The 17,867-nt window shown below is 32.9% G+C and overlaps 2 protein-coding genes across 2 annotated transcripts; both read left to right on the forward strand.

Annotated features, from left to right (window-relative positions):
- The first annotated feature begins 816 nt into the window (after window positions 1-816).
- On the forward strand, window positions 817-8,319 carry LOC121129344 (poly [ADP-ribose] polymerase tankyrase-like). Its single transcript, XM_040725057.2, has 2 exons — window positions 817-924; window positions 987-8,319. The coding sequence occupies exon 2, from the start codon at window positions 989-991 to the stop codon at window positions 6,623-6,625; it is 5,637 nt and encodes a 1,878-aa protein (XP_040580991.1). The 5' UTR covers window positions 817-924; window positions 987-988; the 3' UTR covers window positions 6,626-8,319.
- LOC139907130 (uncharacterized) lies at window positions 6,675-7,712 on the forward strand. The gene has a single exon (XM_071893253.1). It carries the CDS (start codon window positions 6,675-6,677, stop codon window positions 7,710-7,712), a length of 1,038 nt encoding a protein of 345 aa, XP_071749354.1.
- Window positions 8,320-17,867: the final 9,548 nt, after the last annotated feature.

Below are 17,867 nucleotides of genomic sequence, written 5' to 3' on the forward strand. Positions count from 1 at the left end.
TTTAAACTGCATACAAGAATTACAATCAAATGTATTTCTTCTACGAAATGTCATTTCGTAGGCAATATTGACAGACAATGTCAATGTGAAGAGTTAATTATACTTATTGGAAAATTATATATGTATATTTTGAATATCGTTAGTAATTTAACTATTTTTTGAATATTGAACAATTAATAATTTCATCAACACCTCATCACAAATTTTCCAAAATTAATTAAAGAAAAAAATGAATCGCCACTTTTTAAGTTATTTCCATCAATCATGAGTTCCTACCATACCTATATAATATACCTATGAATATATAATATTATTTAACTAAAACGTAGTTAGTATAGTAATATTTGAAGCAAGAAACTTAAAATACAGTACAAATCAAAATTGAGTCTTTTCTCAGAACTTAAGAAAACAGTCACCTTTATGTAAATAAAAGAGTGTTTCGCTCGTTTTTTCTTCAAAATTTGATACGATGAAAAAAAAATTAATAAAAATACAATAAAACAATTAAATATTTTACACTTTAGTCAAAATAAGCGTACGCCAAAATAAGATATTGCTATGTAATGTTAATTTTAGTGTTCCCTGAACATTGTTCTATCGATTATCATTGTATGACTTACCTACTATCGTCTACGGACTATGATTATGGTAGCTTAAATACGCGTAAATCATGAATCACATTTTTTTTAAAAACCGTAAAACTTACCCTCTTTTTATCTCTAAACTGCGTGCAGTATTCTTAATACCCACAGTTATTTTATAGTTTTTATTGTTAGTCCTATAAAACTATTTGCTTTATCTTACATGCCGGGAAGTAAAAATTTCTGCGTATATTAATATTATAAAACTCAGGAGTAATGAAAATAATCCCTCGAGTTGTATTTTTCGTGGGCGTTGATTGAATTAAAACATCATAATCATAAGGTAAATATTAATAATTTCTGATTAGTAAGTAGTATTTTGAAGAATATTATTTGTGTATCTAGTCATGGGTGGTGCAAAGAAGTTGGTGTATCCGAGGGGATCCTTTTTGATCATACATGGAGATGATGGAAGTCTATTTTGGATCTGCAAAAGTAATCACCATTTCTATGAAGGAATGAAAGAGCTTAAAGTACTCTGGCTCGAGAGGAAGGCCTCAAAGAAAAATGAATGGGTCCTCACCTCTTCTGTGGACAGAGTCCCGGCTTCTTCCATCATAAGGAAATCCAAAATGAGTCGAGCTCAAGGGAATTCCTATTCCATGACTCTCTCAGAGCTGAAGAAGAATACAGACTACGGTGTTGAATTTGCTAAAGAACTAGGGGAGATTCCAGAACAAGACGAGGACACAAAGTCCCCCATCAAAGCTAGACTATCCAAAAATAAAAAACAATCCAGAAATAAATCCAGTAAAAAAAGCAAAGTATCTTCAAAAGTCAAGAGAGTCAAAGTAAAGATAGATAAAACGAATCCAAATTGGCGACTCAAACCTCGGGACCATGTCACTGTCTATGATTTAGATCCATTTTTTGAATCCAGTTCCATGGATTTCCCTTTCATTTCCACCACTCACCATAGTCGGCTTATCATTCGTTCAATATTACTCAAAGATAATAAATTATTAAAATCGTTGATTGATGACAATGAAAAAGTAAGCTCGTTAACGATTCGCCGCTCCCTTGCTAATGACATGGTTCCCATGATGTACGCTATTATGGCTGAAGATAGAGAGGCTATAAAAATCCTAGTTTCTAATGAAGCATTGAACAAGTCAAGAGCTCCGTCACCTATTCAAATGATTGAAACAACATCTACTGGTATTTACAACTATAGATCTCTTGGTATTAAGAATATCCGTCAAATTGAAGCTTCTCGGGGTGGAAGAGAGGGAAATAATGCTCTCACTAAAGATGATACATTTTCAAGATCCGACTTAAATACATTTATTCTATCTAAAAAATTAAGTGTTGATTTTTTTGAGTTTCTTATGGAAGAAAATGTTGTGAGTGTTCATCTTTGGTCCCATATTTCAAAAGCCTTCTTTAATGACAATCTCAAAATCGCCCTCTATTTATTCAAGAAACATATAAAATCATCAGAATTTACTAATCTTCACGTAGAAGCACTTACAGCAAAGGATTGGAAGAGAGGAACGAAAGGAATCAGGGAAACTAGTGTGATCAATAAAGGTAATGGATCCATTACCCCTCTTCATCTTGCTTGTCTCAACCCAAATGTCAATGTATTAAAATCACTTCTATCTGTGTCATCCAATTTATGGATTGAAGATAGTCAAAAAAGATCTTTGATCCATTATGCAGCTGCTTGTACTAAAGGAATATATACTTTAAAATATCTATTTTCAAAGTCAGTAAGTTTGGAAGTTCCTGACAAAGAAGGCTATACTCCTCTTATCATAGCCTCCAATATAGAGAATGTTGAAGCAATGGAATTCATTATCTTGAATCTTTCTAAAGATAGTGAGTTTGATAGTAAAGTTGGAATTGGAGGCGTAAATAGAGCTTTAAAAAACAGTTGGTGTCCAATTCATTTAGCTGCAGTAGAGAGTAAATTTAAATCCCTTAAAGTTTTATTGAAACATAAGGCTAGAGTGGACAAGCCTTTAAATACCAAATATGGAAAACTTACTGCATTGATGTTAGCTTCTGGAATGGGAAATTTGGAAATGGTCAAGTTCCTTGTAGAACATGGTCAAGCAAAGGTAGAGACATTGGACAAGTTTAAGCGTTCAGCATTGACTCATGCAGTGATGAATGGAGCCACAAATGTAGCCTCATATTTACTTAAATTAGGGGCTGATCCTGATAGAAAAGATTCATCTGGAAATTCTAATTTACACTATGCATGTGCTTATGGCTGGTATCATTGTGCTGTCCTCTTATTAGAAACTGGAGCAGTTCCTGATCCTGTAAACGAATGGAAAATATCTCCTACAGCTATTGCTTTTTTGAGAGGTCATCGAGGCCTGGGGGAATATATGCTTCAAATCCCTGGTGTTTGCACTAATTTCCAAGACGATAAAGGAAGAACATTGTTGATGGAACTCTTGCGCGTGTCTCCAGATACTTGCAGTGACGAAATGTATTCTTATGTGACTTACTTAGTCGATAAATTGAAGATTAATCCATGCCTCTCTGATGTAGAGAATAAAAATGTGTTCCACTTTCTTGCAGAATATTTGGACGCAAAAGTCCGAAACGTTAAGGATCTCGATGAAACATCCACGAGGAACGTACTTCGAATTTTTGACTTTTTGCTGGAAAAAGGTTGTAATTCATGTTTGGTTGATGAATTTGGACACTTACCTATCGATTATCTATATAAGTCAAGACAAAACTATTCCCAGCCAAAGAATTATGACTTAATATCCAAGTTTTTGGATGCAATGAAAACCGATGTATCGAATATGAAACCCTTGGTCAATAATTCCTTGAAAACTTTGAATCTCTTCATTTGTAATATAAATCTTAAATTCATAAATGAAGAAAAAGTAATTTTTACGAAATTAATGGATTATTTCATGATGTTAGATTCCAAAAATCTTATAGACATGAAGAAGTTTCGTCTAAATAATAGCAACCTATTGTTTGACATGTGTCACATCTATGCCAATTTTCCAAGTATCAGCCATACAGATTTCAAAGGTTACTCAATACGCGCGTATAATTATTTGTGGGAATTGGCAAGAGACATACTCAGTAACTTCTTGAAGAAATTTGAGCCAAATTTAAGAAAATCTGTTGAGGAAAATAAGCAAATTGGAGAAATATCTGCACATTCTATACTGTTGAATGCCACCAATGAACCACTAGTAAATCCTGAGAACTCATATTTTAAGCCTGCGTTTGAAATTCTATGTGAATACGACAAAGATTTTGAGGCGATTGACTATGACGGAATCACTTGTTTAATTAGGTCGATTCGTAGTAACAACATGGTTGAGTTTAAAAATTATATTTCTAAAGGTGCAAATATTTTTGCTGTTCATGAAGAGCTCAATCCTATGGTTTATGAAGAAGACAGAAAATATTCTCAAGGACTTTGTTGTCGGGATCCACTAGTTGAAACAATAATTTCCGGAAATATAGAAATGTTTAACACTCTTTTAAAAGCTGGTGCCGTACTTCCTATCACGAAACTTCCAATTTATCCCATTTTCATTGTAGCCGTTGATAAAGTTATCAATGATAGAAATAACACAGACAGAATGGGGATACTAGAGCAAATACTTGCTTTATGTAAACTACAAAATGATACCACTGTTGATGGCTTTAATGCTTTACATCTTAGTATCAATAACTCAACGGATGATTTCAACATTAATTTGGAAATTGAATCATTGCTGTTCAAGTGTGGTGTAAATCCAATTCTTCAGGACAGTTTTGGTCGAATTCCTCTTCACTATGCGTTTATCAAAAATGATTTTAAAAAAAGTGTTAGATCAGAGTATAAGTTTATTCCTGGAGAGGGGAATAACTTGTTACTTATTGATCCCATAGAAGTGGTTTCTATGACTATTGATGGTATGCAAGGGAAATTAGTGGATACAGTTGACGAGAATGGGTCAAGTCCTCTTCATTATGCTTCCTATAGAGGTTCCACGGTTTGTTGTATGCTTTTAGTTGATCACAATGCAGATATCGATCGAATGGATCGATTTGGAAACACTCCATTGGCTTATGCAATTATTGGAAATAATGAAGCCACAACTATAACTCTCTTACAAAAAGGAGCTAATGTAAATTGTAAAGTACACATAAATCCATTTTTAATGGGATTCTCTGAAACTCAAATAGTCAAAAAAGATGACAATCAATCCAGTGCCTTTAAATTTCTTCCATCACACTTTAAGAAACCTGCAAAATCACAATTTCCAATGACGTTATTTCAACTTTCTTTATTGAATGGTTGGCTTGGTGTATCTTATCTTATCCTTGAGAGAATGGAGAAACATGGATTGAGAATTGCTGAAGCATTGGAGGCTGCATTTAAACTCAACAAACTGCAATTGGCCAAAAAGCTCACACTCAAACAATTGGACAACAGTAAGCTTTGTGAGCTAGTAGATAACAAACAGAACTTAATTTCTAGCATGATAAAAGTAGTTGGAAATTCTAGTAAGGATAATCTTCTTATTGAATTCATATTCAATCATCTGTATAAGGCTGGTAATAAGCTACAACATAAGGATATCTTTGGTTGTACTGTTCTTCATTATGGATGCCTTACCAACAATATCGACATCTTGAAACTAATTTTATCTTATTTTGAGAGCAAGTATATAATAAATAAAAAGGATAATAATGGGAGAACGCCTTTGGTTGCAACTCTGTGGAAGTGTCAGTTGGAGTCTTCTTTTGTACTGGTCAAAGAGCTTTTAAGCCGTGGAGCTGATCCTAATGTGTGTTGTAATTTCAAAAAATTCGATTACTTGCACAATGATAGTCATCCGTCTACTGTAAATTTGACTTATGAAGATGTTCGAAATGCTGAGCTCACGGAATTGACTTCTCCTCTCATTATTGCAATTAATTTTAAGTGTAGATCGTTGATTGACTTATTACTAGAACACGGAGTGGATGTCAACTTGCCTGATGGAAAAGGAAGAACGCCTCTCATGATTGCTGTAAAATCAAATGATATTGATTTCATTAAGTATTTCTTGAATGCGAGTATTTCTCATCTTGGAAGCAATCTTGATAATACTCCTCCTTTGTCAAAAAAGAGAAAATTTCAGAAGATCATCAAATTGGACATTCAGGCTAAAGATGTTGAAGGCTATAATGTAGGACATCATGCTTTGTTTAGAAACACTCTTTTTGATGCATCACATGATAACGTAGAGGTTATTAAATTTTTGTTAGAAAACGAAGCTGATTTTTTAGACACTCAAAACATGGCTAGTGTATCCGCTGTTAATATTGCTGAAAAAATGAGACTGAACGAAGTTTATAAATTACTTACTAAAGTTGATTTATGTCCTCCACATGTTAGTCACATTTTTTTGGAGTCAAACTTTCCCTACAACATCGTCAAGGATGCCCAAGCTATGTTTGACATATTATCAAATAATTCATGTGATGAAAATGGACAAAATGTGTTGATGGAGGTGGATGAGAAAGTTGATGCTAATTCCGACGATGATCAATCCTTTGATGAAAATTACAAAGAAAGTGATGATGAAGAAGGCAATGATATCAACATTGATGAGTGTGTGGAAAATCCCCGAATGGTACCTGGTTTATGTTTAAAATCTGGTTTCTTGTTTCAAGGCTATACTGCTCTTTTATCAAAAATTTGTACTGATCATGGAGAATGGGGTATTTATAACTTTTATCGAATGCAAATCTGGAAGGATCAAGTAAAGAAACTATATGTTCTCTTCACAAACTGGGGAAGATGGGGAGATGTTGGTAAATATCAAAATACACCCTTTGGAAGACCCGAGCAAGCAATTTGCGAATTTGAGAAAATTTTCAAAAGTAAAACTGGCAACGATTGGTCGAATAGACAAGAATTTGTTCCAAAACTGAATAAGTATCGTCAACTTGATATTAAATCATTCATTAAAAAATCTAGACCTAAAGTTATGTTTGATTTGAAGAATGAATTTACCTTCTAAGCTTCCAGAAGAAGTTCAAACTTCTATAAAACATATATCCAATGTCGCTATGTACAAGAATGCTTATTATAACTTAGGGATCGATAATCACGTTATACCTTTTGGTCAAATTAGTAGAACAAATATCCGGAAAGCTAAAAGTTTATTAGAAGAAATTCAGACTCTAATACTGGAGAAGAAGGGTTTAAATGATATTAACGATGAACCGTCTAAAACACGTCTACATGATATATATGCAGATATACAAAATAAAAGTAATGAATATTTCTATCTCATGCCGAAAAGAAATGTTTCTAATACTAAAATTGTTCCTATACTAACTGAATTTGTTCTTGAATCTGAAATCCGTATTACCTCATACTTATTTGAATTCGAATTTGCTGAGCGAGTTCTACTTGGCGCACAATACCGAAAGAAAGAAATCAATCCTTTGGATTATATTTATAATGCATTGTCTGTTGAACTTACTCCCATGAAAGCCGACGATTACATGAGTAATTTTATACTGAAGTATATGTACAAATCCAATGGTGCTAAAAATAACCACCAAGTGGATGCAATATTTAAAGTATCCAGTAAGGGGAATAACTCTATGGCAGTTGATGAATTCTCAGGGCCACCCCCAAAACTCTTGTGGCATGGTACGAAATGTATCAACTTATTAAGCATACTTAATGCCGGATTAGTTATTAATCCCCCTTACGCGGAACGATCCGATGACACATTTGGAAGAGGAATATACACAGCAGATGTTTACGACAAATCTTTCGGATACTGTGATCAAAATAGTAGATACTCGTATATGTTTCTTTGTAAAGCAGCTCTTGGAAAAACGTTTGAACGGGATGATTGGAGAGTGAATTATGAAAATTCAAATGATATGTTTAATTCAACTAAAGTTCTTGGTTTTCATGAGCCTTTGTCTCGAGATGAGTTGCATTTACGGAACGGTGTTCGTATACCAACGGGGAAAATAACTGAGCATGTTACAAACAAGTATCGTTGTCTCAACTACAATGAGTTTGTTATTAAAGAAGAGAGTCGATTATCTGCGGACTATTTAGTAAGGATTAAAGTGTTAGACTAAGTTGGATTCAATAGTTTTATCAATATGTACTAATATGTTAACTAAAACGTTAGAAAATGAGATTGTATTACTACAATCTTGTTGCTTGGATATTAATTGATCAGCGCTCACTTCAGATTTGCTATTGAAGTTTACAATATTTAAGGGCATTCTTTTAAATGTGTTGTATTCGCTATGATATTGTCAATACTTTTTTTATAGTTATTAATGTGTACTTTAACTATTTTAATGGTATGATTTATTTTAAAATAATTATGTTAAATGTCTACTCTGGACTCTTGTGGTATGCTATTTAAAGAATATTAATTTAATGATACTTATTATAATGTTTCAGTTGAATTTATATCCTATGCATAATGTTTTATTAATGTTGGCTTTGGGAATAATAATTAAAAAAATGTAATGCCTCGATACAAAAACAATCTTGAACAAAATTTATGAATAGGAAAAAGTAAATATGTTTCGGTCAGTAATCGATTTTTTATCCAAATTTCTGGGATGGGTTGATATACTCAAGAATGTAAACTATAGTATGGAACCTTCACTTCATTTTGGTGGAAATTTTCACCACAATATGTCCTTTCAAATAAATTATATCAATAATGAATGTATGGAATTGAATTTAACAATAGATCGTGTTACTTCCTCACTCCCGACATTGAATAACAATTTATTGTGATAAGGTGAAACATAATTACATATAGTGATTATAAATAATTATTTGTAAACATGCTCTCTTATCATATAGTGAGCTTTTTAAGTGATGAAACATAAATAAATTTAAAAACCCAACTATGTAAAAGGATTGTTTGAAGCAAACACCTTTTAGAATTTAATGTAGATTAAAACTTTTTTTAGTATTGATTGTTATTTAACGATTTAATTAAACTCAAGTATCTTAAAACAAATACTTTATTGATATTAAAATAGAATCGATAACAAGTTTAAGATTATGCATTTAATTTAACAATTGGACTATGCAATAATGATCTTTCTCTTGTCATATGTATAGTGCTGTTGGTTTCAATAATTATATTTCTAAATTTAAATTTCTTTCTACTCAATTTGTCTAGAAGAACATACTTCATCAAAAATTATTGGTTGTTTTTTAATTCTGAAGGAAGCGACTCCAACCAGGACTTGAGATAGGTGCTTGTAGAAGAGGGTGATAAGCGACTTATCATCGTTCCTCTGCATCTCTTCCATTTAAATTACTTCCAAGTCTACTGTATTTCGTCTCCTAATATTATTAAAAAACAACTCTTTGATTGATTTGAGTCCTTAAGCGTCGTTGATGTACATAACAAACAATCAACTCATATAATATATGACACGGAGTCCATTTATAAGGCTGTATTATTTCTGTTATTTCGATTCTATTATTACATGTGAGTATCTTCTGTCATTGGAAAAAAGTAGAATACGATCCTGGACCATGAATTTAATGTGGTTCTCTTTTCTAGATATATTTATCAGCAAAGTCACATAACATATTCAACCTTCCTATTACCTACTCATATACATAAATAGTTTAAGGGAACTCTTACGTGATAAATATGTTAATAAATTATCTGAGATCTTATAACTTTAGTATGCTTATTTTGGAAAATTTCGTTTAACATATTTCAAAAGTTTGTGATTCATTTTCTAAATTACTAAATCACTTGTCATCATTTTTAAATAGCTCTCGATCATATTGATTTAGTATTTCCACATCAATATTCTATAAATGTATTACGGACAACACTAAATACATACGATGTATCAAAACTGTAGATAAGAACAATTTTTTCAGTATTTATTGAAACTAAATAATAGATTATGTTCCTTGACAATTGCAAAGCATATTAATATGACATTTGTAGCGGCAAATCTATAATATAATGCTTAATATCGCATTATACAAACCACGTTAGCAAAATTAATTATAACAAGTTTAAACTTGTCCAATTTTGTCCTATTGTCTATTTTGGGCCAAAAGAAAAGAAGACTTCTATGTTGGCACGCTTTTACTGCACGCCACAAAATGAGGGGTACGTTTACTAAAATCTACCATCCCCACTTTCTATACCAATAACTTAATCCCTAGACTCAACTACATATTAATCCTACAACAACCTAAAATATTAAAATGCATCATACAGTACATAAATAAATCACGTACAAATACGTCGAACACAGAACTACTGTCATGTCCGACGATTGGGCGTCCTATGGGCGGGTGCATTCCTTAGGTATGCAACACTTTACTGTGGTGTATAGGAGAAATTATATGGACTCCTTGACTGGAGCTTATACTCAGACTATTGAGTCTTAGTGGAGTCAAGTCAAGGGCATGATGCGTAAGTTAGGTGTTTCCAACACTTCAAGAGATCTGTTTCCCACCCACCTATTTCCCAGAGTATATTCTGCGAAAGAAATGCTCAAAGGATAAAGTTTTTGATCACATTTTGGATCATATTATTGGGCTATGTCCACTATACGTATCTGTACGAGTAAAGTGATTGAAGAGAAAAAACAGACTAGTAACTATTGCTTCTCTGAACCTCTGATATTCCGACAAAAAAATACGGAATTGAATACTGGACAATTAAAAGATAAGAATAAATAATTTGATTGCTTTACAAAGATTATATATTTTTTTTATCTCAATAGGTGAAGTATATTGGATGTTAATCAGGAGTGGACTTAAGGATATTATAGAAAAAGTCTACTGTAATTCGTCTCCTAATATTATTAAAAAAAATTCTTTGATTGATTTGAGTCCTTAAGTGTCATTGATGTACATAACAAACAATCAACTCATATAATATATGCCACTGAGTCCATTTATAAGGCTGTATTATTTCTGTTATTCTAGACATTTCATCCTCACTTTCGATTCTATTATTACATTTGAGTATCTTCTGTCATTGGAAAAAAGTAGAATACGGTCCTGGACCATGAATTTAATTTGGTACTCTTTTCTATATATATTTATTAGAAAAGCTGCAAAACATATTCAGCTCTCCTATTAACTACATTAGAGTCCCTACTATTTTTTAAATGAAATAATACGAAGGTGCTCTCTTAATGGGTGAATTTGACATATCTAAGGATTACAGAAATAGTTTTGGTTTTACTTTATGTCTTATCAAAACTCGCCACGGTCATTTTAAATATTTGGTCTAATATTAGTGCTTGCGATAATATGTATTTTTGTATAGGGCCGAAGAAATTATCTTAACACAACAGTCCTTCCAAAAATTATTCACTAAGTAATGTTGAATCAAAATCTTATGTATCCTAAATATTTTATTGATAATCGGCTATTTCTTTGTACATTTGTCATTGAAATTACATTTTCTAAATTTATATGAAAGTTTATTGAACGATTTCACTTCACAGAATACTAGAAAGCCTTTTCTTCTGCCCAATTTTATGTTTTGAAACCCTTGAAGTCAGAACGACTAGTCTTTTGACACTTTGAGAATGATTAGGGGTTTGATTTAATTCTAAATCTCGCTCTCCTTGAGCTGTGAGAATTATTTCTTCATTTGAATATTTTCCACGTGATGAATATGTCATAAATTATCGGTGATCTTATAACTTCAATAGAGTTATATTATAAAATATGAATTTTATTAAGCATATTTTAAAAATGAGTGAGTCCAAATGTATATGGAACTGCATCTTTTTTTAAGACACGGCAAGAGATAATTTGTTTTTAACAGCCAGCAAATATCAGTGATAAGTACCCCTTTTTATTTGTCCCTGCATAAACATACTTATCGAATAGAATAGGATAGCGTGTCTAGGGAGTAGGCTTTTATAATGATTAATGAATGTATCATATAAATTGGGGATATTTAAATTGATTATTCATAGATAAAATTTGTTAAAGTGGAAATTAGAGGTGGCGTAGATAAAGAAGAAAACCTGTGGGCTGTGATAAAAAATAAGATAATCATTTTACCGGTAAGAAATTAGGATATATAGAAAAGGTTGAATGATTAGTCATGTACTATTTCCTCCGTACTTTATGTATATGGGTCATTCCACGTCAAGTTTTTTTGCAATTTACGGCAAGATCATCTCCGATTTTGATTATTTTTAATGAGGTGGTTTTTCTATATGAAATAAGAGTAATTAAAATATTAGGGTTCTGTGACTCACCTGGGCCGTTTTAAGCCCGCTCAAAGTTAGGCCTAATGCGTTGGACTAGTGTAGTTTAGAAGGACATAATTCTGCTTGCAGTTGCTCGATTTAAAAAAAAAATACGTCAAAAGATACACAAGAACACAAAATTTAACTTATATTTTATCATAGACCCTCCTCGCCCCCTCATGTGTCTATGCAAGGACTTTTGTAAGCAGGACAAGATACTGCGCTCATGCGTTTCCAATGTAGATCATTGTTGATTCTAAATGACTACAGGTGTGTCCACAATAAATTGGAACTATCTTAAAATTCAACCTGCTTGATAAAAATGGAATTTGCACTGTATTTGTTAATATGAAAAAGTTAGACATGATATTAAACAATACATTTATTCAACATGTCCTCCCTCAGCAGCCACCATCTTCTCCATCCTGCCCCTAAAGGATTTGCATGCCCTGATGACTTCTGCGGAATCGACAGCATTCCACTCCCTCGTAGTGGAGCCCTTCAGGGCCGCAATGCTCTTGTGGCTAACCTTGCACACCTCCCACCCCAACTTCCCCTACCAGTAGTAATCACACGGATTGAGGTCGGGTGAGTTGGAGGGCCAGGTGTTGCGATCCCAGAAAGTGATGTCGTGGGAGTTGAAGAGGTTAGTGGTCCTCATGGCGATGTGTGCAGGCGCAGAGTCTTGTTGGAATATGAACTCCCTCCCCGTGGCCGTATCCTTCATCCAGGGGATGACGAACTCCTCCATGACTTCACAGTACCTTAGCGCGTTAACCCTTTCCTTGGGATTGAAGAAGAAAGGAGGCATCACCTCACCGGTACTGCAGATGACACCCAGGGTCATCACGGAGGCCGGGAACTTTGTGGTGAAGACAGCAGGGACCTCTTCTCTCTCCTTGGCATGCCACCTGTCATTTTGGACGTTGTAGCTTCTGTCGACAGTCCAGTTCTTCTCGTCGGAGAAGAAGATGATTCTTCCTCCATGGCTCTTCCGGTCATTGAGGAGACGCTTACCGTTGGCGAGCCTGGTGGCTTCATAGATGCCGTGAGGATGTGCTGTTTGGCCACTCGGTATGACCTGTACCCGGGGTCCTCATTCATACCCTTGGAGACCAGCTGGCTGTCTCCACGGTTCTTGGCAACCTGGACGAGGAAGTCCCTGGCGAAGCCTTGATGGACTTCCAGAGGCCTTCAAGGAAGTGGGAAGTGCGGATTCGGTCACTTCTCATGTTGTGGGCATTGTGGCCCACAATATTGAGGTTTGACGTAATATGTGGTAAAATTGAGCCACTACGAGTGGAATTATGGCCTTCTAAACAATACAGGTCCAACGCATCTGACCAAACTTAGGGCGAGCCTTGAACGGCCCAGTTGAGTCGCAGAACCTTAATATTTCAATCACTCTCTTATTTCATATAGAAAAACCAGCTCATTAAAAATCATCAAAATTGACGATAGTCATGCCGTGGGGTATGTACACTTGATGTCGAATGACCCATAACTGAAAAATAATACTTATTGTAGAAAATTGAAACTATATGCATAGAAACTAGTATGAGCCTACCTGTTCCACCGACACATGGGGGATGATAATGAAAGTGTGATTTGATGTGATGTTTGTTCCGAAATTTATCGATGTTAGTACTCCCATCTAATATAGAAAGATAATATTAGCTTAAGTAATCAAGGAAACATATTACCAAAGTAATTCAAGGGTCCTTGCGTTCTTTAGTAGTGTAGAACAAAAAAAACTGCTAGGCGGAAAAAACGGAGGAGGAGGATGATTCAAAAGTTTATTTCTGCATACATAAGACTAGTATGATCCTGTTCGTTCCATGGACACATGAGTGGGGGTGGGGGGGGGGCGTATTTGGACACAAAATCCTGGTTTGTGTATTGTCCATGTTTTTGTCTTTCAAATAATTTAAAAAATCAAAATAAATAATGTTATTTATAACTTATGTTTTTCTATTTAAATCGAATGAAAGTACCTAATTTATTGCACAGCACAACTCTCTCTTTCAAAAAAAAAAAAATGCATGGTGACCTCTTGGGTTTGATTAAGAAAAGTTTAAGTTCGTCAGAAAGACAACCCAACAAATAGCAAATACACCAATTCCTAAAACTAGATAAATCAAACAATGAGTAACAGTAAACAATCAATAGATTTCTACGTAACAATCCTCTCAGTATGTAGCTAAACCAAATTAATGATTAATATTTTTTTGATTTTCTGTTGATACTTTTTTAAAATCACAAAATAAAGTTTATTATATGAACCTTTCATCATTAAACCCTACCAATCCCATGTCAATAAACTAAACTACTCCTAACTTTCCTTAAGTGAAAATCGCTTAATACATGCACTAACTACAAAATAACTTTAAATTCCTTAACCTCCAATTTAATTTGCTTCCTGTGTAATATCCGATGCTTCAGTAGAATGCTTATTGGTAATAGGCAGTATTGTGTCGGTCCATATTTATTCGGTCCGGTCCAGTCTTAAGACCGGTCCTTGATGTGTCTTGACGAGGTTTAGACCACACACACACACACTATTTAAACCAAGAAATCTAGGATGACCGAGAGAAATGAGGAGAAGAAAAGGCGTGTAGGAATAAGGACAAGGCTTGTTTAAAGGAAAATCTTTATTCTTAGTTAAACAAAAGGCTACTCTGATATATACATAAAATACACGACTATTTATACTTAAAACGAGGTAAGAGACTGTACTTTACACACATATATATATATATACAAGAAAATAAGAGAAGATAACAAGGGGGAAGGAAAAACGAATGCATTACAGTCCTATCGGTCCTTAGGACTGTTAGACTTTGGGACCGACTCTTAGGACTGTCGGTTTTTAGAATTTTTCATAAAAAATTGATGGTTTATTGAGCTAAACAAGACATATGAAATATGTATTAGGATTATTGCACATATGTTGCAAATAATATTATATTTTTCATTATAATACAAAATAATACGAACATATTATATTGTTCTAATTTATTCTATTATATAACAAAATAATTAATAGAAGGAAAAACACCCTCATTGACGTTACAAAGGATCAATTTTACCTTCTATAAGGATGGGCAAGTGGGACCGGACAGGACTGGACCACGTCCTTGGCCCTAAATAAGAACTGACACAACATTCATCATAGGTACTTTATAATATTACCAAAGTCATATATTAAATCAATTATACAATGTCACTATTTGGCTTTATTGAACAGATTAAATTCTCATAAGCAAAGGTGAAAATCTAGTGTGGAATGTGCATTAGGGCCAAAAAAACCAAAAAGTTAGAAAATCGAATATGGTTGGTTAGATTTCAACGTTATGCATAAAAATAAGCATGCATGGCAAATTTCATATACATGGGACAACGTTTTATGCTGCCGAAATATGATTGAAATATTAATGTCTTATATTATTTTATTATACTTCATTTTTAGCAAAAATTGCATGGGAATTCAAAAATTCAAATTTAATAGTGAATGAATTGTAATATCTTAAATTGGTATCTTCTTTAGAAGAGTTTTTAAAGTACACACCAGCGTTTTTCAAACTTTTTTCATTGACTTACCCCCTTCAAAATATGTTTTTTTTTTATATGTAGTAAATACATATATATTTTTTTGGTAAATCACATCTACCTCTTGGAAATTCTTCTCGTACCCCCTTTAGAAATCACTGCACTATAAACAACTAAAATTGGTTTTACATATTTGTATAACCCCACAAATATTTATAGAATAAAAAATAATTGGAAGGACACAATTCAAATTTAACTTGTTCATTCTTTGTTATGTTGTTTTTAAAGATATTTTCTAAAGGATTATTGTTTATTTAAATATATCAAGTATTAATAGGTTAAGACAAAATCGTATGAAGATATATCTAAAGTGTAAGAAGAAAGTACAAATAAATAAATATATATTAATCTACTAATTTTTTTATTATTTTAATGCCATCGCATATTCCTTCCAATAAACTTATAAAATCGGCTAATATCCTTTGTTAAGAAGAGACAATGTTTTGAACAAAGAATATAGTATTAATTAACAAGACGATACATTATATTTTCTGAATAAGTACTACTGGACAATATAATTATGTATTTCAAAAATCAGTTACTATTTTTTAACTGAATACAGTTAATTTATTTTAAGATTTATATTAGTATAGAATGGTTTCAACAACTCCATGAGCAATCTATAATGAAGGACTGTGCATTCCAGAAAAATATCAATTGCATACTCAAGCTGTCAAAATAGCAGTTAATAGTGCGACAGAAGCATCATTTAAATATTGCAACGACGTGACAAGAGATGTTTATATATTTGCAAAACTTACATCAAGGTAGCGTATATCTTCGTATAATTCTAAAAAACACTATGCATGTATAAGATAAAAGAAACCGAAAATCAACATGATAACCCTAACAATTTGAATAATGTTTTGGGGGAGAGAAGACCCCTATAAGAAGAGTTATGACAACAGATCCCTATTATTTTAGGGTTCTAAAGGAGAGAAATAATAATGCTCATGACGTTTCATTAGATCATCTACAATCAGCTCTGGTAAGAGAGGAAGGAGAAAAGGATGTAAGCAAGGATATTTGTTGAAATTACTCCAATCTCGATCCTCAATTCTACTATTGAGTCCAACAAGGACTTAAAATTATAATTCTCCAACAAATCCTCATGGTTACGCTCCGTCTTTTATGTGCAGAGACGCACGTTCAAATAGGTGTTGACTATATTTGAATCTTTGAAAGTCAAAATATAAATTTGAAAAGGGACTCTTACTCTGTGTATGGAGTGCTACTTCCCATAAATACCTCCCTTATTAAACCCCATTGACTATTCAATGAGAAATCCGGAGATTTGTGTTCGAAAATTTAATACGTCTTCACCATGAATTGCACGTATTAAGAACTGTTTTTTTAAGACTGACGTATTAAATATGATACACGGAGAGTGTTAATTATTATGTCACTCACATTATAATCTTCTACATTTAGGACTGTCGTAATTTGAATCACAGAACCTACACTTTCCTGGAAGTGAACTGTATGAGGCATAGCAATTATAGTTTTGGATAGCTGAAAACCACTACCAATAAGATTATTACTAAATATTTCTATAAAAACACATTCTATCTTTCAAGCGTATTTTTAGATATGAGTTGTACTTTTTTTAATTTTCAAAAATAATTGAAAAATTTAATTTGAAACTAAAAATACTTTTTTCCCCTCTTATTCGATAGAATTTCAAATACAAAAACCTAAATTACTTTTTGAGTCTTCTCCAATTAATAAGAATTTTAATCTTTTGAATTAGAAAAAACAAATAATATATATATTTTTTTTTTAATTGTGAACTCCGAAAATAATGGAATAACCTTTAAGTACTTAATTTTATTTTTTTGCTATTAAAAAGGTGTATATCACTCTCCAGATACAAATCCCCGAATAGAAGGGTCAAGGAAAAGAAAGACTTCAGACCAAGAAACTAAATTAACCAAAAATTCAATTATAGAGCTCACTTCATTCACTTACACAGTGGAGTAAGGGAAGGCCCGTAAAAAATTATTTAAATTGAATTTGAGTTCATGAAGACATTCCCTAAAGAGAACATATAAGAAAAAGTATTCAGAAGCTTTTCCTACACTCAGACATTAAAAAATAACTGAAAACAAATACTGGTGATTTTGAAAGTCAAGTAATGAAGATACAAGAGTGAATTCCGCAGAAAAAAAAGATAATAAATGGGTCGTGTGCAATTCAACACAAAGTTGTAATGGAATAATAAATCTCTGTATTGTTGGTCCTCACGGTAGAAAATCACAAATCATCGTATATGATACTTCTGGCCTACATTATAAGGTAATAAATTCTTGGCATTTTCTTATTAATATAATCATAGTCCTCATCGTTGATCATATGAGGAATCATGATTATGTTTCTCTATTTTTCGGAAGTTAGTTTTAA

This window comes from Lepeophtheirus salmonis, chromosome 14 (assembly GCF_016086655.4).
Source record: "Lepeophtheirus salmonis chromosome 14, UVic_Lsal_1.4, whole genome shotgun sequence".
In the NCBI taxonomy this organism is placed as follows: domain Eukaryota; kingdom Metazoa; phylum Arthropoda; class Copepoda; order Siphonostomatoida; family Caligidae; genus Lepeophtheirus; species Lepeophtheirus salmonis.